Source organism: Lepidochelys kempii, chromosome 9 (genome assembly GCF_965140265.1).
Source record: "Lepidochelys kempii isolate rLepKem1 chromosome 9, rLepKem1.hap2, whole genome shotgun sequence".
Taxonomy (NCBI): Eukaryota; Metazoa; Chordata; order Testudines; family Cheloniidae; genus Lepidochelys; species Lepidochelys kempii.
The window spans coordinates 32,085,904-32,110,005 of NC_133264.1; the positions used below are offsets into that span (position 1 = coordinate 32,085,904).

At 39.4% G+C, this 24,102-nt stretch overlaps 2 protein-coding genes across 9 annotated transcripts in view; one reads left to right on the forward strand and one right to left on the reverse strand.

Moving 5' to 3' along the window:
* Window positions 1-19,059, forward strand: part of PCOLCE2 (procollagen C-endopeptidase enhancer 2) — a 50,578-nt gene extending 31,519 nt beyond the window's left edge. Inside the window, exons 6-10 of one of the 4 annotated variants that reach the window (XM_073359769.1) lie at window positions 6,578-6,729; window positions 9,953-10,036; window positions 12,835-13,002; window positions 14,760-14,804; window positions 15,594-19,059. In XM_073359769.1, the coding sequence (XP_073215870.1) occupies window positions 6,578-6,729; window positions 9,953-10,036; window positions 12,835-13,002; window positions 14,760-14,804; window positions 15,594-15,736 (592 nt within the window). In that variant the 3' untranslated portion in view covers window positions 15,737-19,059. The other 3 variants (XM_073359771.1, XM_073359770.1, XM_073359772.1) reach the window with 3 other exon arrangements.
* An 878-nt stretch (window positions 19,060-19,937) lies between these two features.
* Window positions 19,938-24,102, reverse strand: part of TRPC1 (transient receptor potential cation channel subfamily C member 1) — a 46,076-nt gene continuing 41,911 nt past the window's right edge. For 4 of the 5 annotated variants that reach the window (XM_073359773.1, XM_073359774.1, XM_073359776.1 and 1 more), the window contains one exon: window positions 19,938-22,281. In XM_073359773.1, the coding sequence (XP_073215874.1) occupies window positions 22,054-22,281 (228 nt within the window). In that variant the 3' untranslated portion in view covers window positions 19,938-22,053. The remainder of the gene's footprint in view (window positions 22,282-24,102) is intronic. The other variant, XM_073359775.1, reaches the window with a different exon arrangement.

Genomic DNA, 24,102 nt, shown 5'->3' on the forward strand with positions numbered 1-24,102 from the left:
CCCAAAACCTCACGCTAACGCCTTTGAAACAGCAATGCACACTCTTGATGTTCGCAGAGCATTATCCTTTTACCTGGATAGAACAAAACCGTTTAGAAAACCCCCAGACTTTTTGTCTCTACTACTCAGCGCCCAGGGGGAAATGCTGTCTCTACACAGAGACTTCTCCAATGGATTGCTGACTGCATATGCCTTTGTTACCAACTCAGGCAAATACAACCTCCTACATCAATTAGGACACACTCTACCAGAACTGTCTCCACCTCCACGGCCTTTCTCCGTAATGTCCCACTGTCTGACATATGCAAGGCAGCTACCTGGGCATTGAACCTTACCTTCGCCAATCACTACGCTCTCATCCACACTGCAGCGTCCGACACCAGATTGGGTAGAGCTGTCTTGTCAACAGCCTTCTTGCCTCATCTGAAGTCCCAACCATCCTAAGGGATACTGCTTTTCAGTCACCTGAGGTGGAGCACCCACACTCGAAGAAGAAGAGGAAAGTTACTCACCCTGTGCAGTAACTGATGTTCTTTGAGATGAGTGTCCCTATGGGTGCTCCACTACCCGCCCTCCTCCCCTGTACTTTGGAATTCGTAACGCACTCCGTTGTAGAGAAGGAACTGAGAAGCCCGGGCTCTGCACGCGCTGTTCAAACACTGACCGCTTGAGAGGCAGGCACAGCACGTGTGCAGCCCGTAGGGCTACTGCTGTAGAAATCTCCAATCTAAGGCACTGGGACGCACCTTGACCTGAAGTGGAGCACCCACAGGGACACTCAGCTCGAAGAACGTCAGTTACTGCACAGAGTGAGTAACCTCCTCTTCTCTGAAAACATTCACTCAATGTGCAGTGGCAGTCAAAAAAGCAAACAGAATGCTGGGAATAATTAAGGAAGGGATAGTTAATAGGACAGAAAATATCATGTTGCCTCTATATAAATCCATGGTATGCCCACATCTTGAATACTGTGTACAGATGTGGTCGCCCCATCTCTAAAAAGATATATTGGAATTGGAAATGGTTCAGAAAAGAGCAACAAAAATGATTAGGGGTTTGGAACAGCTTCCGTATGAGGAGAGATTAATAAGACTGGGACTTTTCAGCTTGGAAGAGAGATGGCTAAGGGGAGATATGGTTGAGGTCTATAAAATCATAACTGGTGTAAAGAAAGTAGATAAGGAAATGTTGTTTACTACTTCTTATAACACAAGAACTAGGGGTCACCAAATGAAATTAATAGGCAGCAGGTTTAAAACAAATAAAAGGAAGTATTTCTTCATACAACGCACAGTCAACCTGTGGAACTCCTTGCCAGAGGATGTTGTGAAGGCCAAGACCATAACAGGGTTCAAAAAAGAACTAGATAAATTCATGGAGGATAGATCCATCAATGGCATCCCTAGCCTCTGTTTGCCAGAAGCTGGGAATGAGCGACAGGGGATGGATCACTTGATGATTACCTGTTCTCTTCATTCCCTCTGGGGCACCTGGCACAGGCCACCGTCAGAAGACAGGATACGGGGCTAGATGGACCTTTGGTCTGACCTAGGAGGGCCATTCTTATGTTGTTATGCTTCTGATCAGTAGCATCATGCATTTTGAAGGCAGGCTCCAAAGTTGCTGGTTGCAGTCTAAGTCAGTGTTCAGATTTCATAGAATCATAGAATATCAGGGTTGGAAGGGACCCCAGAAGGTCATCTAGTCCAACCCCCTGCTCAAAGCAGGACCAATTCCCAGTTAAATCATCCCAGCCAGGGCTTTGTCAAGCCTGACCTTAAAAACCTCTAAGGAAGGAGATTCTACCACCTCCCTAGGTAACGCATTCCAGTGTTTCACCACCCTCTTAGTGAAAAAGTTTTTCCTAATATCCAATCTAAACCTCCCCCACTGCAACTTGAGACCATTACTCCTCGTTCTGTCATCTGCTACCATTGAGAACAGTCTAGAGCCATCCTCTTTGGAACCCCCTTTCAGGTAGTTGAAAGCAGCTATCAAATCCCCCCTCATTCTTCTCTTCTGCAGGCTAAACAATCCCAGCTCCCTCAGCCTCTCCTCATAACTCATGTGTTCCAGACCCCTAATCATTTTTGTTGCCCTTCGCTGGACTCTCTCCAATTTATCCACATCCTTCTTGAAGTGTGGGGCCCAAAACTGCACACAGTACTCCAGATGAGGCCTCACCAATGTCGAATAGAGGGGAACGATCACGTCCCTCGATCTGCTCGCTATGCCCCTACTTATACATCCCAAAATGCCATTGGCCTTCTTGGCAACAAGGGCACACTGCTGACTCATATCCAGCTTCTCGTCCACTGTCACCCCTAGGTCCTTTTCTGCAGAACTGCTGCCTAGCCATTCGGTCCCTAGTCTGTAGCTGTGCATTCGGTTCTTCCGTCCTAAGTGCAGGACCCTGCACTTATCCTTATTGAACCTCATCAGATTCCTTTTGGCCCAATCTTCCAATTGGTCTAGGTCCTTCTGTATCCTATCCCTCCCCTCCAGCGTATCTACCACTCCTCCCAGTTTAGTAAGATAGTCCAAATATCTTCTATATCTTCTGGAGTTTACCATAAGCAAGTTTATAGTACATTTTATGGTGCTTATCATAATATCTTAAAGGCCAAAATTAGATGGTTCTTCATAACCATATATCTATTGTGTATTAAAACATAGTTCAAGGTAAGTTATTCCAGTATTCCATCTCTTCATTTTACATGGCAAAATAACTGATATAAGACACAAGCCTCGTGCTAGAGAGAATATATGCATTAAAAACTTAGGACAAGTCAAAAGATGAGATTAGAGTGCATGCATAAATTACATCAGTGCTTCAGTAAACCGAAGAGCCTATGATGGGCTGATCCTGCACCTATTGAAGTCAATGGCAGTTCTCCCATTGACTTCAGGGATGCGGGATTGACTCTGCAGAACTAAATTACAGTAACTTATTCACACTGGACAGTAGGAAAATAGAATTTTGTAAGGTTGCTCTATACTGGTGTTTCTGATGGACACATTTATAACATTAATGTACTATGTCCCCTGCTCCTCTGTTGAAAAGCCAGGTGCTGTGGAGCAGTGAGGGTGCAGGAAGTGAATAGACTCAAAGGACAGTGATGAAAATATTAGCTTTATGAAAGAGGGGTTACATTTTGAAGCTGCCTTCAATAATTACATGAGGCAGAGCTCATTAACCAATTGTTACAAATAACGTAAAACCACTAACGGAACTGATGCACTTCAGGAGTACATTAGTATTGGATCCATGAACTCCTCACGTGTTTGCAGACATTTTACTTTCTATCTTATATTGCACTCTAGGTGAGCAATCCACTATAACCTTGCACCTGATTATGTCTTACAAATCACTATACCGTACTATAAATTGTACTTGTGGCACCTTAGAGACTAACCAATTTATTTGAGCATAAGCTTTCGTGAGCTACAGCTCACTTCATTGGATGCATACTGTGGAAAATACAAAAGATGTTCTTATACATACAAACCATGAAAAAATGGGTGTTTACCACTACAAAAGGTTTTCTCTCCCCCCAACCCCACTCTCCTGCTGGTAATAGCTTATCTAAAGGGATCACTCTCCTTACAATGTGTATGATAATCAAGTTGGGCCGTTTCCAGCACAAATCCAGGTGTTCTCTCCACCCCCACCCGCCCCCGCACACACTTTAGATAAGCTATTACCAGCAGGAGAGTGGGGTTGGGGGGAGAGAAAACCTTTTGTAGTGGTAAACACCCATTTTTTCATGGTTTGTATGTATAAGAACATCTTCTGTATTTTCCACAGTATGCATCCGATGAAGTGAGCTGAAGCTCACGGAGCTTATGCTCAAATAAATTGGTTAGTCTCTAAGGTGCCACAAGTACTCCTTTTCTTTTTGCGAATACAGACTAACATGGCTGTTACTCTGAAACCTGATACTATAAATTGAGATTATACTGAAAACCTGCAATTTAGTAGGATGTTTTTCAGTAATCATAATTTTTTTGTAAAGAGTGTGTTCCCAGTAAGTAGTAAAGTCTAGTACAAACAATAGCAACAGTGTCCCTAGGCAGTTAAGCTAATACAGTGGAAAAGATTCTTCTCCTGCTAGCCAGCAGTGTAATCTTATTATAAGTAACTAGTATCACCTGTGCAGTATTAATATAATTCAAATGAGAAGATGATGTGATGTGCAGAGATAGGTCAAATATCCCTCAGATGGTTATTTTTACTCCTAGTGTTTTGCAATCAGAGCATAGCTTTTACATAGTGAATACTCAGGGTTCTTGTAATTCCACTGCTCTGTGCCAACTTTGTGGCAAAAGAACAAATTCTGTGCAACGCCAGAATCAGCTCTTAGATGCAGAATTCCAAATAACCAGAAAGTGAGTGTGTGTGTGTGTGTCTTAAACCCACAATTAACTGAAGTCATATGCTTGTGAAATGGAGATATTCACAGGTTTTATTTTAAGGGTCTAATTAGGAATATTAAGAACGGCCACTTAAGGCTTATAAAAAACGAAACATCTATCAGATTTGTTGTGAGTGGTAGGGAGGCAGACAGAATAATTTTGTAAGATTTACTTTTCAAGTCCATTTCTTATCTTCATCATCCCACAAGAATATTTTTCTTTTTGTTTCTATTTTGTTTCCCATTCCTACTCTTCCCTTCTAACCCTTCTTTTGTATGTAAAATGCACATTAACAATTATTAATGAAAATCAAATGAACGTCTCCAAAAAGTGCAAAAGAAGGTAGGAGGGGGGAAAGGAGAAGGCACTGCTGCCACCCAGTACACTACAGGATATGCCGTGGCAGCAAAAAACAGTCACAGAAGCTCTGATGGAATTACAGTAGTACCCTGAGGTAATCAGCATTGGGGCCCCATTCTGGTAGGTGCTATACAGACACCACTGATGAAATGGAAACTATTTAATGGAGGTATCTGCAATCATATGTATTAAATTTATACATTACATTTAAACACCACAACAAAACGTAGTGGGCTGTGCTGAGATTTGGGGGTATATACCCAATTATTGAAAAAAAGCTAAACCCATAGAAGGCAATAATACCTGAACTTTTCCTTTACTTACTATTCTATTTTTCCAGGAGTTTCAGAATCCAGTATTGAATTCAATTTCTCCATCCTTTCAAAAATGAGTAGATTTTTCATTTGAGTTTGAAAAAAAGACTTTTTCCCGTGTTAGCCAGTTACCAAGGACTTTTGAAATAAGTTTCCCTCATTTTCATTCATCATTATTGCTCTTTTTCCATGGTGCTGCTGTGAAGTCAAAGCTGAATTTAACAACACTCATTTTGAGATTAGTTTTAGAAATATGGGATTTATGATTAATTGTATGATAAAACAGAAAGAGCTGGGTGATGAACTTATCTCCGATCCAAGCATGAGTATCTGAAATGTGAGCAAACATCACCAAAAAATGAGTTGCATTTAGCCTTGATTTATTCTTCTCCCCATCCTAAGCAGCCCCCTTGAAACCAGTGGTGCTGCATGGGTGTAAGGCCCCTATTAAGGTATCCCTTATACACATGCTTAACATTATGCTTAAGAGTAGTCCCTCTGAAGCCTATCTTCAGAATAGGGACTGGGAGTTGCTGGTTCATTACAGAAGCAGCTTTGCCTCTCCTGGAATTGACACCTCCTCATCTATTGTTGGGAGTGGACTACATCCACCCTGATTGAATTGGCCCTGTCAACACTGGTTCTCCACTTGTGAGGTAACTCTCTTCTCCTCATTTGTCAGTATATTTATGTCTGCATCTGTAATTTTCACTCCATGCATCTGAAGAAGTGGGGTTTTTACCCACAAAAGCTTATGCTCAAATAAATCTGTTAGTCTTTAAGGTGCCACCGGACTCTTGTTGTTTTTGTGGATACAGACTAACACGGCTACCCCCGATACTATCTTCAGAATATTTGTTAGCAGAGTGTCAGTGTGAAGGGAATGGCACTAGTCATGTGCATAAAGTAACACGTGCATAAATCTTTGCAGGATCAGGCCTAACTTTCGATCAGTGACTGATATATTAAACTGCTTTTGTATTTATGTTTCCAGTTAAATTTTGCTTGAGTGAGTCTCCTGAAAGACAGGTTTCAGAGTAACAGCCGTGTTAGTCTGTATTCGCAAAAAGAAAAGGAGTACTTGTGGCACCTTAAAGACTAACCAATTTATTTGAGCATGAGCTTTCGTGAGCTACAGCTCACTTCATCGGATGCATAAGAGTTTCCCATAACAATGAAAATTACTGTCACCTACTGAAAATAATACTGTAGCTCTTCAGAGCACTATGGCCTGATGGTTAGAGCGCAGGGCTGTGACTCAGACCTGGGTTCTATTTCTGCCAGTGCCACTGGCCTGCTAGGTGACCTTGGGCAACTTTAATCACCTCTGTGATCACCCAACTCAGTTTCCCTGTTTGTAAAATGGGGATAATGATACTTGCCTGCTTTGAGATCCACCGCTAAATATTTAGTCATTTTGTACTATGCATGTTATAAAAACTTCCTGGTTTAAAGGCATACAACCAAAGTATTTTCTTCTGTTTCAGGCCCATTATATCTGAACGAAACGAGTTGCTCATTCAGTTCTTGTCTGATTTAAGTTTAACTGCTGATGGCTTTATTGGTCACTATAAATTCAGAGCCAAAAAGTTACCCACAACCACAGCTCCAGCTACGACCACTCCCCCTGCAACAGCAAGTAAGTTGTACTGGTTTTGTTTATTTTATATTGAAGAAGAATTCACTCCAGGAGAAGGAAAGATGAAGGGAAACTGTAGTAAAAAACATGTGAAAAAGCAGAACTTGGTTTTGTGGTTTGTTTATATTAAAAATGTTGAGGGAGTGGATGAAAATTAATGCACCCAGGAGAGTCACTAGAATCCATTTAACATAATTAATGAAAACTCCTCCAATCTAGAGTTTCCTGTGCCTGTAACTGTCACAGGTGAAAAAAATGTTAGCTCAGAAAGTCTGAAGTAACATTTCCCACATTTGCTCGTTTTTCTGGCAGTTAGCTAACATGTACCTTTCACCATGGTAATCACATAGTGCAATTCAAGACTGATTTCTTATTTATGCTTAATACAATTCTGGTTACTCTTCTGGAAATTGTTTCGGTTTAGGCTTCTGAGGAAACCATTAAATCGTTTCAGGATGGGTTTGTACGTAAAAATTGACCATACTTGTCTCTGTTTGTCCAGTTGGTGAGATCTAACAAATGGTGCAGATGCCAACTGAATTCTCATTAGACCCTACTGGCAACATCACAGCAATGTTTTATCTTTCAGGTTAGGTTTGCGCAAAAGATTGTGGTGGTGTTTTGTAAAAGAAATATGCAATACTGAAAAATGAGAGCATCCCCTTTATACTTGCCTAAATATAGATAGAGTGTCTAAGATCAGTTGGAAGTTTCCCATATGCTTCACCAAAAACACCTCATTGCTGTGATTCTGAAGGGCTTCATGCTTGCAATCTTCATATGCTGAATGTGAGAGATTAAATGTATAACAACAGCAGCATACGCACAAATTATTTATGATGTTTTTACAGCACTTGGGTTGATTTGTACTTAAAACAGATCAAATTGTCATGATAAAGACTTCAGAAGGGTTGTCAGAGATGTGGTGCTGAAAATATATAATGAAAAGCTGTTAAAATAGTCTTTGGGAGAAAACAAACATTTTAAAAATTGAAATAATGAACTATAAAAAATAATTTTGACATGACAGTGGAGAGAACCCGAGTAACAATTAATGCAGTTCTTCCTCAACTTAAAGTTCTCTATTTTAAGTTGTTACTTCCCATATTTGCCAGTCCCTAAACTTGTCAGCTGTCCGATATTGCACCGTTTACATCAAGGGGCCCATTCATCTCTTTTGGTAGCTTTTTTTTTTTTGTAACCTTTATTAATTTGTTCTAAGCTTTTTAAACCAGTCCTTGTGGCACCATTGATGTTAAAAATAAAACCAGCCCACTAGTGATCTCACAGAGTATGTAGCAGACTCAGAGTTGACCACAAAGGAGAGCTTGTTGGGAAAAGACAAACAGGAAGAACTCTCTATTTGTGACAGGTTTCAGAGTAACAGCCGTGTTAGTCTGTATTCGCAAAAAGAAAAGGAGTACTTGTGGCACCTTAGAGACTAACCAATTTATTTGAGCATAAGTTTTCGTGAGCTACAGCTCACTTCATATCTGCTCTCCATGGCTTAGACCTGTATGACCAAAAACAACTTTCCACAGTTTAAACGTTTGGTGAATTACTGAATGGCATGTGGAGAAACGTTGTGGATATTTTGTTGGTATCAGAAGCCTTAGTAATAACAGGCATTTATTATCTTGCAAATCAAAATAGTTCAAGTCTGCATTAGACTTGTTAAACCATTAGTGACTGTTTAACTTTTAGCAGGTACTTCCATTAACCATCATGTTTAGTTATATACATTTACAGTGCCATTATTATTAGGATTATTATATAATGGCAAAGTACTGAAAAACCATGAAGTTTTCAAAGGATTAAAAGTAGGTCAGTGACTATCAATTAAATGTTTCACATAATGCTGCATAATGAGGTGTTTTTTTTAACTTCACTGTATAGGTCAAATCATGTTGCTTACAGTATAGCTACAGATAAAATTGATACCGATTAAAGGTTTAATTAAATACAGCCAGACCCTCTCCTCTTCATGCTTTGCTAAATTGCAACATTTCTCATTCACACAAGCATCTTCCCACTTCTCATATGCTGTGGTGAGGACTCGTACCAACCAGATTTTATTATTTTTACAAAATGTACAGTACTACTAGATATACTACACTTACTAGTATACCTTGAAGTATTATCATGAATGCACACTAAGTCATAGTTGACAAAATATTTTGTGATGCATTAACCCAGTCTTTAATATGCATTTCACGCATATTCTCTAAATAGACAAAAGGAACAAAGAGGGAGAAAGGAAGTACTGTTTTACAGATGGGTAACTGAGGCACAGAAGGTTTAAGCGACTCATCCAAAGATATTGGCAGGGCGAGGAAATGGAACCCATATCACCTGATTCGCAGTGCAGTACAGTACTTTAACTGCAAGATTATCTTTTGTGTCTGAAGGAGGCTGTCTAGTTATAATTATAACATTGTGTCTCAATGATGGTATTTTAAAAGTATACTGTTAAGATTGCATGGCAGTGGGTAAGAATACAAGGAGATAATTTGAATGCATGTCTCAGATCACATTACATTGTCAAATATAAATGTTAGTGCAAATTGTTACTATAAATAAAAAAAGAGAAACTGTGCATTAAAAGAACATGAACAGTGATATATTGTAAACCCACAAAATTAAGACTATTCAGCAATAAAGCTGCCATCATTTTAATGCCATCTTGGCATCCCTATTTACTCCAACACACACACACACACACACACACGCATCACTTAACATTTATACTTGAATGCATAGACACAATAGGGATTAATTAAGGCTGTACTTTCATATTTCATGACTTTGCAACCAAATATTTCCTAAAAAATGCATGCCTTATAGACAGGTTTTAGTTGTACCCCTGACAGTTTATTGCGTGCAGTTTTGTAACCTCACAAACCAAGTGGACAGCTGAAATCTCTATATGTATAGTATGCATTCTGGATTGTACAAGGCGTTTTCAATTCTGTTCACTTAACATGGCCATTGAAACAGATAAGTGAAGACAATGTGTAAAATAAAAAAGATCCAATAAAGATTGGGTGAGGAAGTTGGAAGAAGACGAATACTGAAATCATCTTCAGGCATTCATCCTTTGGAATCCCAAATCTAGTTTTGCAGATTGAAAACGCCAGAAAGAATCTTGAAAATATTATTTAGAATGTTTTAATACACTCAATATCAATTTTACTCATTTACGTTTTTGTCCTATGAAAAAAAGCTTTGAAACCTACAGTTGCCCTTTGCCAGCAGAAATGTAGAAGGAATGGGACTCTTGAGAGCCATTACTGTTCAAGTAACTTTGGTAAGAACAACAAAGTTTATTTCTTTATAATTATTGACTTGGGACTATGTGTTTAGTCTCTGAGGAATTACAGAGAATGTAGTTGTAAATTGCTATTAGTATGCAAAGAAATGTTTTCATATCATCATACTCTCTCTCTCTCTTACGTATCTGTGACTCAATACGTTCCTGGAGCTGTTTTGAAGTAAAGACAGTGAATGTGTATCAGAAACAAACATACTTTCTCAGTCTAAACACAAATGACTACACAGAAGGTGAACTGTTGCTATATGAAAGTGTCGATTCAGGTACTATACTGGCATGCTGTCTTGCTGGAACAGCCTGTATATATTTTATTCACAATGGTATGTTTGTTGTACGTACTTGCATTACTCACTATTCCATAATTCAGTTTGTAGATGTTCAAAATATTTTTTAAAATAACCTACGGCGAAATATGGAGAAGCTGTGAAAGCCTGTGAGCCATAGTTTTCTTATTCAGATATAAATCACTGGTGATTAAATGATGTTTTACTGTATTTGCACAGTACTATCAGTCAGTGACTTTGTTTAGTTACCTTCTGAGGTGATTCCCCCATATTACTGTTGGACGCCTCTTTTTAAATCTCACTCTCTTCTACTGCCATTGAAACCTCATGTTGTAGCCACCATCCTCTCTGCCAAAGAAAGTTGCCCACAGTAGCCTTTCGAGCTAATCCAGTGATCATATTGCTAATTGGCTTTCCTCTAATACACTGGGTGAAGCTTTGTGCCACTTTGCCATAGCAAAACAGCCCTAAAGACAGCAGATCTGGGGGCCCTGGAAAAATCCCCTATCACAGGTGAATCCTTAGATAGCATAGGGCCATAATGTAATGTCTTATGCCACTTCCCTTCCTGTCTGCCAGCATAGAGAGGTGGCTGCTGGTGCAAATTAGAGAAGTCTTCAGGTTTCTCTAATTTGCCCTCAATGCAGATTGGCTCACAATCAGAGGGACCTGAAAATGGCCTTAAACTACGTTGTTTGCTCCCCTTATTGAGCTGTGCAGCAACTTGATCACAGCCCATGATCTGGGTCAAAGGCTTTTTTGGCCATTGGGTGACACAATGCAAGGCACTTTCCTTCTATCCTGTAGGGGAAGTGAACAGCTTTTAATACTTCACCCAGCTTTTGATGATCTGAAGTTTCAGTTCCTCTTTAAAATAAGATGTTTGGGTATGTAATCTAGGGTTTGAATTAATGCAGAAGTTTTTAATTTTGCTGGCTTTAACACCCTTGGAAAAAAGAGCAATTTCTTTTTTTATATGTATTGTATACCTGTAATATTTGGTAGCTGATCTTTAGAAGTATGTTTTCTTAGTCTCCATTAATGTAATATCTATAGTCCTGTTGTGATGAGACTGCATCACATATAACTGTAAGAAGTTCTAAATTAAAAGAATACATTATATAATTTCACAAATGTTTGATCTGAAATGTTGGTTACACCAATGTTTAAACTATTCAGTCAGCATGTATTAGATCATTCAAGATCTCATTTGAAGGTGAACTGCAAAGGAGAAAAATGGTTGTACCATTTATTGTTCCTTTCATAATTATGACCTAAAGTTTGCTTCTGCTTGTTTCTTTACATTAGGAATATTAGGTCATGTCTTTTTCTTGCTGAGGACTCTTTGGAGGATTAGAAAACAAGAGTTAGGACAGTGACATTATATAGGCTTAAATTTAAGTGGCAGTCTGTGAATTACTAAAGTCAGTGGAGTTCCATAAGTATAAAACCAGTGTGAGATGAGAGTCAGGTCCTAAAATTCACCATTGCCTTTTGACAGTGAAGAAAACTGCAGTTCTGCTTTCAGCCTATTGTCATGTCACTATCCCACTCCATTTCTCCAGGCTTCCAAAGAGCTCTCCAGCAAAAACAGGGATGACAAGATCTGATATTTCTATTGGGGGAGGAAGGGGGAAAATCATCCAAAGAATGTACTAGACTTTAGAGGTTGTCTTTATGTATCTTAAAGAGTAAATAAAAAGGGCACTTTTTTCTTGCTTTGCAGTTCACCTTCTAAAGAAAAGTGTAGGTGTTTTGTGCAGCCTAGCAGTTTCACAATTCAATCAGCAGGTAGGAGGTTCTTCTTACTATAAATATACTAAAATATGTCTGAAAATAAACAGGTTTGATTTTCTGTTTTTCAGAGATCCTAAATACCCACAAGTTCCGTTGACATCAGTGGGATCTGTGGGCATTCAGCATCTCTGAAAAAAGGTCAAATATTTTTTATTGGGCATGTGAGCTTAATGGTGCCCCTTCTTCCTCAAAAAGGAGACATGGGCGATGCAGGAGCCCAGTGTAAGACAATTAAATAATAATGGGTGTAAGAGTTTCCAACTATTTTAAAAATTAAAAAGAAAAAAATAAAAGGTTAATAAAGTCTTATCTCGTGTGATACACAGGAAGTCAGATGAGATGATATGATGGTGGGTCCCGTCTTTAAAAAAATAACTAACATCATAGAGTTTAAGTATCAAAACTTAGAATTGGATTTCCAAGTTGTTGGTGTTTTCTGGAAACAGTTCTATTTTTGACAAACCTCAATATGACCACCAAAATTTACCTATAACGAGTGACCCATTCGAAGTGCTGGGATTTTTGCAATGTTGCAACCCTCATTTTGGTGGCTGATAACGTATTTCTGTTACCTTCTTACCCTTTGGAAATAAGCAAGAGTTAAAGGGGCATCCATCAAGTCTGACAGATCAAAAATTTAACCTACTATAAAAATAAACATGATACTGAAAACTAATATATTCTTTCTTCTAGTAATAACTGGAACTGTTATCACAGCAGTCCCACGGGGCGGTAGCTTACATGCAACAATATCAATCATAAATGTATATAAGGAAGGAAATTTAGCAATCCAGCAAGCAGGCAAGAATATGAGTGCCAAGATCATTGTTGTTTGTAAGCAGTGCCCTCTCATCAGGAGAGGTAAGTAAACAAGAGAAATAACTGCTTTAGGTTTCTGTAAAACTTTGCTCACCATTGCTTCCGTTTTCATAGCTCTTCTAACAATTTTAATTAGTCAGCTAATGTATCAGAATAACTAATTTCAAGAAAAAAAAACTATCTATATAATGCATTTTTACAGTTGTTTTCAGAATCACTTGACCGACATGACAGACTTCATAGATAAACATATACTTGATTGTAAAACTTAGGCATAGACTTTAAATCTGATACATGTTGTAGGTGAAACAATTCTTATAACTTCATTGATGCAGTGGTTCAGTATCATGATTGTAATAAAATCAACAGGAACTTGTTTTGGTGTTCCCAAATAAAGCTTAGCTGGATTTCAGTTTTGGATTTAGGTGTTTGGGAGCCTGTTTTCACATGCAGTGATTTAGAGGGGGTAAATGCAAAGAGGTTAAACCTAAGAGTACTCAATATGACAACCAAGAGCACATTTGAAAGCATGATGACCTCTCCTCCTCCATAGCTGTTTTGTGCTAATTTACTTAATACCTCCCTACCTCAAGTATCTTACAGGCAGTCTAATAGTAATACACCCACTTGATATCTGATGGGAAGTAACATCACTGTAGCTATACCAAACAAAATTCTGTATCAAGCATGTCAACCAAGGCAACATCCAATAAAATGTAATCAAGATGGCAAGTGTATCGTTATTAGAAATGCTTAGACAAGGTTTCATAGTAACAAGAAATTGAGAACAGACCTCAACCCAGCCTCCTGAGTAAACTGTAGTAAAAGCAACAAAGAAACCAAAAATGGAACCAGAACAGGGAAAAATCACAATTTAACTAGAGTATAAAGCAAAACACTCAGTATGCCGCTGGTATTTCCAACATGTATCCAAAATGGCCAGCACCAAAGAAGAAATCCTAGTCAGAAATTAATTTTTGCTTTTATCTTTTGCTGCCTGGAATCTGGATATCTAGGAGATATAACAAAATGTCCTTGATGGAGTAAACTGATTCCCTTTAAACAGGCATAGTGGCAGATTAGCCACAGAGTCCATGCCCAGGGGCCTCCACCAACCAGGGGTGGAAGGCCAGAGTCCCGGCCGCCAGGCAGGCAGGCAGGGAAGGGAAAGCCTCTGCCCCCCAACCCCAGTCTGTGGCAGCAATGCTGGGTGGGCAGGGAAATCCCCCTCCTCCCCAGTGCCCTCCAATCCCTTCCCTGGCAGAAGCTGTGGGATGGGGAAAGCCCAAGTGCCCCACAACCATCCCTGGCAGAAGCTGCGGGGCTGCAGGTAAGCCCCCATGCCCAACCCCATTCTCCGGCCGAAGTGCCAGGCAGGAGAAGACCCAGCGCCCCAACGCTGGTCCCCCACAGTAGCACAGGGGGTGGCGGGGGAAGCCCCAGCACTTGGACCCCCGCTGTGGCCCTGGGACTGGAGGATACTTGTGACAACTGGCTTTTAAAATCATACCTGTCCAAGTATATGAGCTTATTAGACAAATTTACACTGGATGAGACACATTCTTCTCTAGCTAAGAATCAAACTAGCTGAGTTAGGACTGAAATTACGTAAAGTGGTTTTCAGAGGACAGATTACCCAATTTGTAGCCAAAACCTACTTTTTAACAGAAAGTGGGGGATGCACCTTTTATGCAATGTATGCAGCACTACCTGTGTAAATAGAGCCCACAAGAATATAACTATTCTTTCCAAGTTATGTTTAGAAAGAGATTTGTCTTACTTCACCTTCCTTTCTGTAGGTCTAAACTACATCATCATGGGCCAGCTAGAAGAAGATGGCAGAGGTAAAGTCCTGCCCAACAACTTTATCATGAGTTTCAAGACTAAGAACCAAAAGATCCTGAACACCCTGAAAAACAAACGATGTTAAAATGTGAATTCTTTACTTGCATTCTGTCATCTCTTTGTGAGGAACAATTTTCATACAGTAAAAAATCAGGAAGATAAAACTGACCATAACCAAAAAGATCTTGTCAGTTTACTGTCCCTTACATATAACCATGTAACTGGCACTGTCAATGAAAAAATATATAGAGGAGAATAGATCCCAAATTTTAAACTGCAAGATTTGCAGCATAACCATCTGATCTGAAGTATACCAAATTCTGACGCCTTTGAAGCTATTAATTTATACTTGTCTCAGAAGGATTTTTTTAGGAATGAGTTATGAGCAGATGTAAAATAAGAATAAGTGCAATATTTATAGTAATTCATTTTAACTAGCTTTTTCTTCTAAAGTTGTTTTATTATATGGGTTCTTGCATTATTATCTATGCTTAATAAAAATTTTAAAACCTCACGCACGATACACCAAGGTATTAAAAAATTCTCTATGTATTAAGTAGGGCATGCTAAAAATAGAAAATCTCTGATCATTTACATGCTTGTGATTCAAGAATGGCACCACACTTACAGCGTGTACATTAAAGTCAAAGGGAATTGGATTAGAGCTTTAAAAAATCTGAAACTACTATAGTGCAATGCTTTTATCTAGCGATGTTTTATCTACATTGTTTATTTTATTTTTCAGTATTTCACAAATAAAAGCCAAATGATATTGTTAACCTACGTAGGTACGGCTAGGAACCAGTCCAGGGGCAGTGAACTACACCTGCAAACAGTATGCTATCCTCTTTCGCAGAATGGGAGACCAAGATTCAGAGTGACACTCAGCTTAGTACTGGGGATGCAGATGGTGGTATATCTGTCCCCATAGGCTGATGTGGAAGAAAGAAGTGCTACAAAGTGAGAGTGATTCATTTTCTGTTAGACAGTATTCCCACGTTATCAGCCTTTATACATAAAGGAAAGGAGTTGACTGGCAGGGAGATGCTTGTGATATAACGCCAGTTACTGCTGTCAGTTCTGTCCATTGCATCCTGTCTGATCCTTATTCTGAAATAAAAACTCAAGTTAAAGTAGATGGAGGAATGTAAATTTTACTGACACATAATGGAGAAACTGAAGAACAATCTGTGGAAGGCAGACAAACTGTTTTTATTTCTCGTTCTACAACTACACAAAGCCTGAATTTTGTCACTGACTAATTGTATGTGGTACTAGAAGCTCAGGCTTCCTTGGGTGCTTAAGAAATTATCATCCTTTTCAATAAATACTGTTCAGAGGTCAGTTTATCCCTTGGATTCCTCAGATTAAAAAGGTGATTTTAAACATAACCAAATAAAAAGTGAGAATTCTTAAAGGTAACATCAATTTGAAAATCATATTTCTAAAATGTTTCCCTCCCCGCGACTGTTTGCATTATGGTAGTGCCGAAAGGCACCAACAAAGACTGACATCCCATTATACGAGGGATTGTACAGAACAAACAATGAATGTGAGAAAGTTCCTGCTCTGAAGAGTTAACACAGAAAAAGGAGGACATAGAAGGAGGAGAGATGAAATTATTTACCATAGCAGGAGGACATAGAAGCACAGAGAGATGAAATTATTTACCCAGCATCACCTAGCAGTTCAATGGTAGAGCCTGCAATAGAACTCTGGTCTCCTGACTCCCCGTCCATTGCTCTACCCAGTAAACCAAGCTGCCTCTCCTGCTTTGGTGCTCTTACAGTGACATTTGTTTTCAAACCACATTTGTAATGCTCCAGTTTTACACTCAGTTTTCAAATACTGGTTCATGTGTAGACTATGCATTCTGGTACCTGCAAGCCTAGACAACAGCTTGGTGACACCTTTATACTCGTGCAGTGCTCTGGAAGCTATGTGTACTCTCTCCTACTTACAGGATGCGGGGGGGACACACACAACTGTTCTAATCTCTGCGTTAGAGACCATGTAAATATTAGATATTACTTTGTTAATCACTGTTCACCAATGTAGCCCCAGCCTCACAACAGCTAATAACAAGTGGGTGCCTGGCTCACTTCCACAATAGATATTTTGGAAGGCATCATCCCTGTACTGGTGGTTTATCCCCCTCCATCACCAATACAGGCAGTTTTGTTGGTTTGTTTTTGGGGGGGATGCTTTTTGATTGCAGGGAGAGTCCAACAGCTTACTATAAATCTCTTCTCTCACCTCAGAGCAGAGGGGGCTCCTGACCCCGCTGCTATTCACAGCCCCTCCTCATGAACTTCCCAACCTGAACATATTGCCTTATTCCCCAAGGCTTTCCTAGAAACAGGTTCTCTTTTCTTGCTGAGGAAGCCCTATTCCACATATATCCCTCACCCTGTTTAAGGATTTCCTAAATACTAGCTTGAGCTATTTTACCTGTCGCTCCTCCCTCCCCCAACCCTGCTTACATTGGAGCAAGGTAAAAAATTTTAAAAAGTAACACACTGCTCAGGGGACAGTGATTCCAAATATAATTTTAGAAATAGCAAATTTGAGATGCAGTCACTTACATCTAGTCTGTGACAGACCAAATAGGACCAAAGGAAGATAACTAGCAGATACAAACTCTGGGAACCATTTTAGCCAGAAACAGAATGAAAGTCAAAAATATCTGTTCTTGACCCTTTGCTAGACCGTTCTGCTAGAAATTATCTTGGCATGAAGAAAATGCTTTTTAAAAAGGAGAAGGGAATTTTCATGTACAGGATATAAAGGAGATATTAGTTTGATCAAGACAAAAATTTCCTATGAAACAAAATGACAGCTCACTTGAAAGAGATAAAAGAACCTGAAGCAGTCAGCATACCTCAACAGTCTCATTAGCAGAAACATTTGCTGCTGTTATGCCTTATATAATATTGCAGTTTGTATGAAGAAATTCCTAAATCCTATAGCAAAATAAGCTCTGATCAAGCTTCTTGCTGTATTCTTTTTATGTCAGTTGAGAGCATTTATGCTGCAGTTGAGGCATGGAGACAAGTAGATGGAGTTATGTGACAAGAAAAAATACCCAAGATTCTAAGTCAAGAGGCTGAAATGGCCACTAAATTAATTTCAGTAGAGAAAATACTCCTAATGTTGGTAACAGAAACGAAATAATCCACGGTAAAAGGTAATGTCAGATCCACTAGACTAAGAGTCCTGTTAATGCACCAGGTGAAAAAAATGTTTCCATGTGATCCCATCACTTGCATATTGAAGGTTTACATTCTAATTTCAGAAGCCATAGCATCATCCAAATGAATTACTAGACTTGCATAAACTCTTGTTACTGAGCTGTAGAGAGCTATTTTCTCCTCAGAGAGGCATATTTCAGTCAGGTGTTTCCAGGCTTTTTACTTAATGGACCAATAAATGTTTCTTGGATGAAGCCCAGAAAATCTGAAAACCAAGTGTCACATCCATGCCAATACCTTAATTGACGATCCTTTCATCAACAAATCTGTTCAAGGCTACAGCTTGAAAGGAGTCTGTAACATCAGCTCCATTCTTGTGGCAGTATGAGAAACACAGGTGTGATTAACAGTGAGCTGTCAAGTAAGAAACAAACAATCTCTTTCTTAAAACCTTGGGAGACAGAGAAGTCTGAAGGATATGACCAGATTGAATATGCCTCACCCAGAAAGGACATTTACTCGTCTCTACTTTACTTGTGCCCAAGAAGAAAGACATGAGGACCATAGCCACCTCCAAGTCCCACATACAATGAACACACTAAAATGTATGTTGTGACTAAAGCCATAGAGAATAAAACTCTGCTTTACAGGAACCTGAACCACACTTCTAGGTATATTTGATCCCATCTCAAGGCAGGGGGATGGACTAGATGACTTTGTGACATCCCTTTCAGCCAATGTTTCTATGATTATAGACATGAAAATCTGAAGCAAAAGAAAACTTTAGGGTTTTTTTCCCAACTCCAGAGAAATGCCTTTACAAAACATAGTTCTATAGTCTGCTGGGCAGGTGGAAGGAGAAAAGGGAATTACTGGTTTACAGACAGAGAAATAAAGGGAATAATGTGGAAATATTAATAGATCGGTAGCTATAACTTCCAGCCAACTTCCTTAAATTCCTAGGCTAACATATCTTGACATGGTGTGTAATGCATTGGAAATTATAAGCTCTCTCCTAAATATCTGTTTCAAGTATATGTTTTTATTCATATCTAATACAACCATATTTTTCAAATGTTCTTTCTTTCTTTCCTTCCTTCCTTTTTTGGAATATATGAGATAACATATACAGCTTTTATGTTTGGATTATAAATTAACACCATTCACCAGCCAAGTCAAGAATTTGATCATCCTCTCGTCTTAGAACATAGTCCTTATTCAAATTAAAAAGCTGACAGACAATTCAGATTTCAGAGTAACAGCCGTGTTAGTCTGTATTCGCAAAAAGAAAAGGAGTACTTGTGGCACCTTAGAGACTAACCAATTTATTAGAGCACAAGCTTTCGTGAGCTACAGCTCACTTCCTCAGACTTCCACATCTGAGGAAGTGAGCTGTAGCTCACGAAAGCTTGTGCTCTAATAAATTGGTTAGTCTCTAAGGTGCCACAAGTACTCCTTTTCTTTAGACAATTCAGAATCTCTCTACGGAAGGAGATCAAAAGGCCTGATGTTTAAACCCCATTTGGGATATGCATAATTCCATAGTACAGAAAATATATTACTTTTACAAGAAATATTTTATAAGAACTTCCTCAAAAGGGGGAACATTGACAAAAGCCTCAACTTCTCTCTATAAGCCCCAGGATCAGTTATGGTTATAGGCCACTGTGGCTACCTGCGCCTTTTGGCCTTAAGACTCACTAATTATCTGATATCCAACCCAGAATGTTAGGAGAACACTGCCTCCACAGTATTACTGCCAAACAATCCTCTGTCATAAATATGTGTTTTTCATATTAAAAAAATACAGGAGTCTCACATTTTCTCAATTATAGTTTGTCTACTTGAATTATACACAAGCATATGAAGATATACTGTACCCTCTATCACAGAAAACTCACAAAGCCCTTACTTTCCATTGTAAGAAGAATAAAAGTCACAAATAATTATGATGTTTAATAATAATTCTGATACAAACACCTTACAGTTGGAAGCAGTAAATTCAGGAAGAACACAAAATATTAAGATAAATTTAAAATAGGATATGAAAAAATCTCTCACAGGGTATATCTACACTGCAGCTGGGAGGGTGCTTCTCAACACAAGTAGCAAGACACACACTAGCTCTGCTCAAGCTAGCGTGCTAGAAATAGCTGTGTAGGTGGGATAGTGTGGGCAGCAACTTGGGCTAGCTGCCTGAGTACAAACCTGCCTGGGCTCCCTAGATACATACTCGGATGGTTAGAAAAAGTCACAACCTGTGATACCCACAGCTATGCTGCTACTTTTAGCAAGTCTGTCTATTGTTACTCCTGGGGGAATTCTGTGCCACTGCGCATGGCAGAATTTTGCAGAAATTCATGTTGTGTGCAGGCAGAATTTCCTTTCCCCCATAGAAATGGGCTGCAGTGCTGCTGGTTGCCAGGAGGGGTTGCTGGACCCAGCAGAGCCCAGCTCACACATAGAAGACACTGCTGGGGGGAGAGGGAGGGGCTAGAGGGCTCCCAGCAGCTTCAGTTCCCTGCATGCCCTGAGAGTAGGAGATGGCAGTGAGCATCAGGTTGTTTCTCCCTGGGTTCTGAGGGGTAGAGGGGCGCACTGGGGGGAGTGCGGCTGGGCTCGGGATAGGAGGGAGAGAGGGGGCAGGTGTCTCGGGGCTAAGGGGGGCCCTGCGGCTGGGCTCTGGGTTGGAGTAGGTGTGAGTATCTGGGCTGGGGGGCCCCCAGGGCTTGGCTCTGTTGGCAGAAGGGGGCAGAGAAACAGGAACTGGATTGTCACAGGGGTTTCTTTAACTTTCTACTCCTGGGGGAATTTGTGTGTCTGTCTGTATTATTACCGACATACCTGCTGATAGATATTTAGAAATAAATTACCAAAATAATTGAAACTGGCGTTATTACGTAGTGTTATTTTGACAAATACATTTGCAGAATTTTAAAACGTGTGCAACATTTTTAATTTTTTGTTGCAGAATTTTTAATACTTTTTTGGCTCAGAATTCCCCCAGGAGTACTATTGTGCTGGAAAACACACTCACAGCTGCAGTGTATACATACTCTAAAACAGAGCCTTCTGAATTGCATATCTTCCAATGTACAGGCATAGTGTATGTTCTTACACAGAAATAATTGTACAATATTTCCATTTGTTTTAATGGACAAGAAATATTTAGCCTTGCAAACAAGTGACATTCATGCTCTAGACCGATATCTAATTCTTGTTTAAAAATTATGTTTTCCTATGCCAAAGAACAACTGTGTGTAATCCAGGTTCTGAACACTACTCAAAATTAAGAGGCTAATTTTTAAAAAAATTCCCAGATCTCAAGAGTTGCATATTGCAAATGTACACACATGAAAAATCTTCACATGTTTTTGAGAGGACATAACTATTTTAAATGGATCCCTGAAAGTTCGGGAGATGGATAGTTCACTTTGGCTCTATGTTCAAGATTTCAACATCCCCACTACCCTGCAATTTTCAGGGAACAAATCACAAATTTCATTTCCCAGTGTTTTTCAGTTGTTAATATTCAGTCAACAGCATCATGTACAAAAACTGTCATTTTCAGAGTCATGCAGTGTTTAACTTTCTATTGCAACCTACTTTAAATCATATACTGGTTACATTTCTATTATGAAAGCGCCAGGTATATTTTTAAGTATTGTTAAGATCTCCACCTTTTCCCACAACTTGAAAAAGCAGTAACCAAGAGGGACAAAACAGCAAAAATAGGGGAAATAAATGCAACATGCCAGCTATGAAGACCTGAAGCCTGATAGCTGTAATGTGACCTGTCAAAATCCATATTTTCGGGAACATTTATTGTAAAATGCTATATACATATTTTACATACTGTACATTACACACTTAAAGAGCTTTAAAAGAATGATAGTTTTTGCATTCATTTCCACATCTTTTGAACTTAGCTGAAACTCATGCAAATACATTTTCAAATTTAAGGTTGTGCAAAAAATTTGCTTTTCTATTGGTCTGGCAACAACAGACTTAGGCCAACACTTTCAACTACAGTTAGACATGTTCTAAAAGCTGGACCTTAATTTCTTGGATAAAACATAGCATATTTAGATGTCCGAAAGCCAAGCAGATCCCTCATTTCATTTCGGAATTTTGATAAATCTTGCCGCAGTTCATTGAGATTTTCCACAGTTGCTTGATCCATGCTTTGCATCTTTTGTCTCATGGAGGTTAAGTAACGATGGACTAAACAACACATCACCTTTTGGTAATTCTCGTCCCTCTTTTGCTTCAGATTTCTCCATTCCTTTAAACAAAGATATAGGTTTACTAAACAAAAGGGATTTATTTTTATGTGTTAATTTAATTTTTGAGCCCTGAAGCCTATGTACAATTGCACGGACAACACCACATATGTGCACACAAATTGGAAATCTGTATGTACCAATTTTCAACTTGTGTATATGCATATGACAATGCGTGCAGCCTTTTGAGATAAAAATCAGGCCTACAGTGCCCAATTCATAAAGCAGAAATGAAAGTCTTTTAATCTAACTGGCTTGGAAAAAGTTATACAGATGTATGAGATTTCCATCATCTAGTCATTAATAGTATTTCTATACTTAAATGTACGTTCTGTACAGTCTTTCAATCTGGTTTGCTTGAAATATTTTTGGCTGCAAGAAGGAGCAGTAGCAATTAGTATGCATAATTATAGGGTACATTAACTATGTTTATTTAAAGAAAATGTAAAACCAAAAAAAATTAAGAGACTCCAGTGTTCCTTTTTTGGTTATTTATTTTGACATGTCATGTGACATGTTTAAAATTAGTTGTCCCCCCCAACTTTAGCATATTCTAACTGCACCATTTTCAAAATTATTACAAATTTCAACACTGAAGAAAAAAGTGTTAACAGGTTTTACATCAAGCAGCAGGGCCATTAAAGATTTGGTTAACAGGTTTTGGTTTTGTTGAAACATGAAAATTATGCCAGCCTTAATTAAAAACCTCAATTAAAATCTGAAATAAATATTTTTGTTCGTGTTCTGTGCCAACAGTTATATTTTGGATTCATAGCCCTGCTCTACACTACAAGTTTAGGTCGAATTTAGCAGCGTTAGATCGATTTAACACTTCACCCGTCCACACAAAGCCATTTTTGTCAACTTAAAGGGCTCTTAAAATCGATTTCTGTACTCCTCCCCAACGAGGGGATTAGTGCTGAAATCGACATCGCCAGGTCAGATTTGGGGTAGGGTGGATGCAATTCAATGGTATTGGTTCTCCGGGAGCTATCCCAGAGTGCTCCATTGTGACCGCTCTGGACAGCACTTTCAACTCAGATGCACTAGCCAGGTACACAGGAAAAGCACCGGGAACTTTTGAATTTTATTTCCTGTTTGGCCAGCGTGGCGAACTCATCAACACAGGTGACCGTGCAGTCCCAGAATTACAAACATACAGTCCCAGCATGGACCAAACAGGAGGTACTGGATCTGATCGCTGTATGGGGAGATGAATCCGTGCTAACAGAACTCGGTTCCAAAAGACGAAATGCCAATATATTTGAAAAAATCTCCAAGGGCATGATGGACAGAGGCTATAACAGGGACCTGCAGCAGTGCCGCGTGAAAATTAAGGAGCTCAGGCAAGCCTACCGAAAAACCAAAGAGACAAACGGCCACTCTGGGTCAGAGCCCCAGACATGCCGCTTCTGTGATCAGCTGCATGCAATTCTAGGGGTTGTCCCTACCACTACCCCACCCCTGCCGGTGGACACCTGCAAAGGGGGAGTCTTACGCAACAGGGATGAGGATTTTGAGGAGGAGGGGGAGGATAGCGCACAACAGGCAAGCAGAGAAGCCGTTCTCCCTGACAGCCAGGAACTGTTTATCACCCTGGAGCCAATACCCTTCCAACCCTCCCAAGGCAGGCTCCCAGACCATGCAGCCGGAGAAGGCACCTCTGGTGAGTGTACCTTTGTAAATATAATACATGGTTTAAAAGCAAGTGGGTTTAATGATTAATTTGCCCTGAAGACTTGGGATGCATTCACAGCCAGTACAGCTACTGGAAAAGTCTGTTAATGTGTCTGGGGATGGAGCAAAAATCCTCCAGGTACATT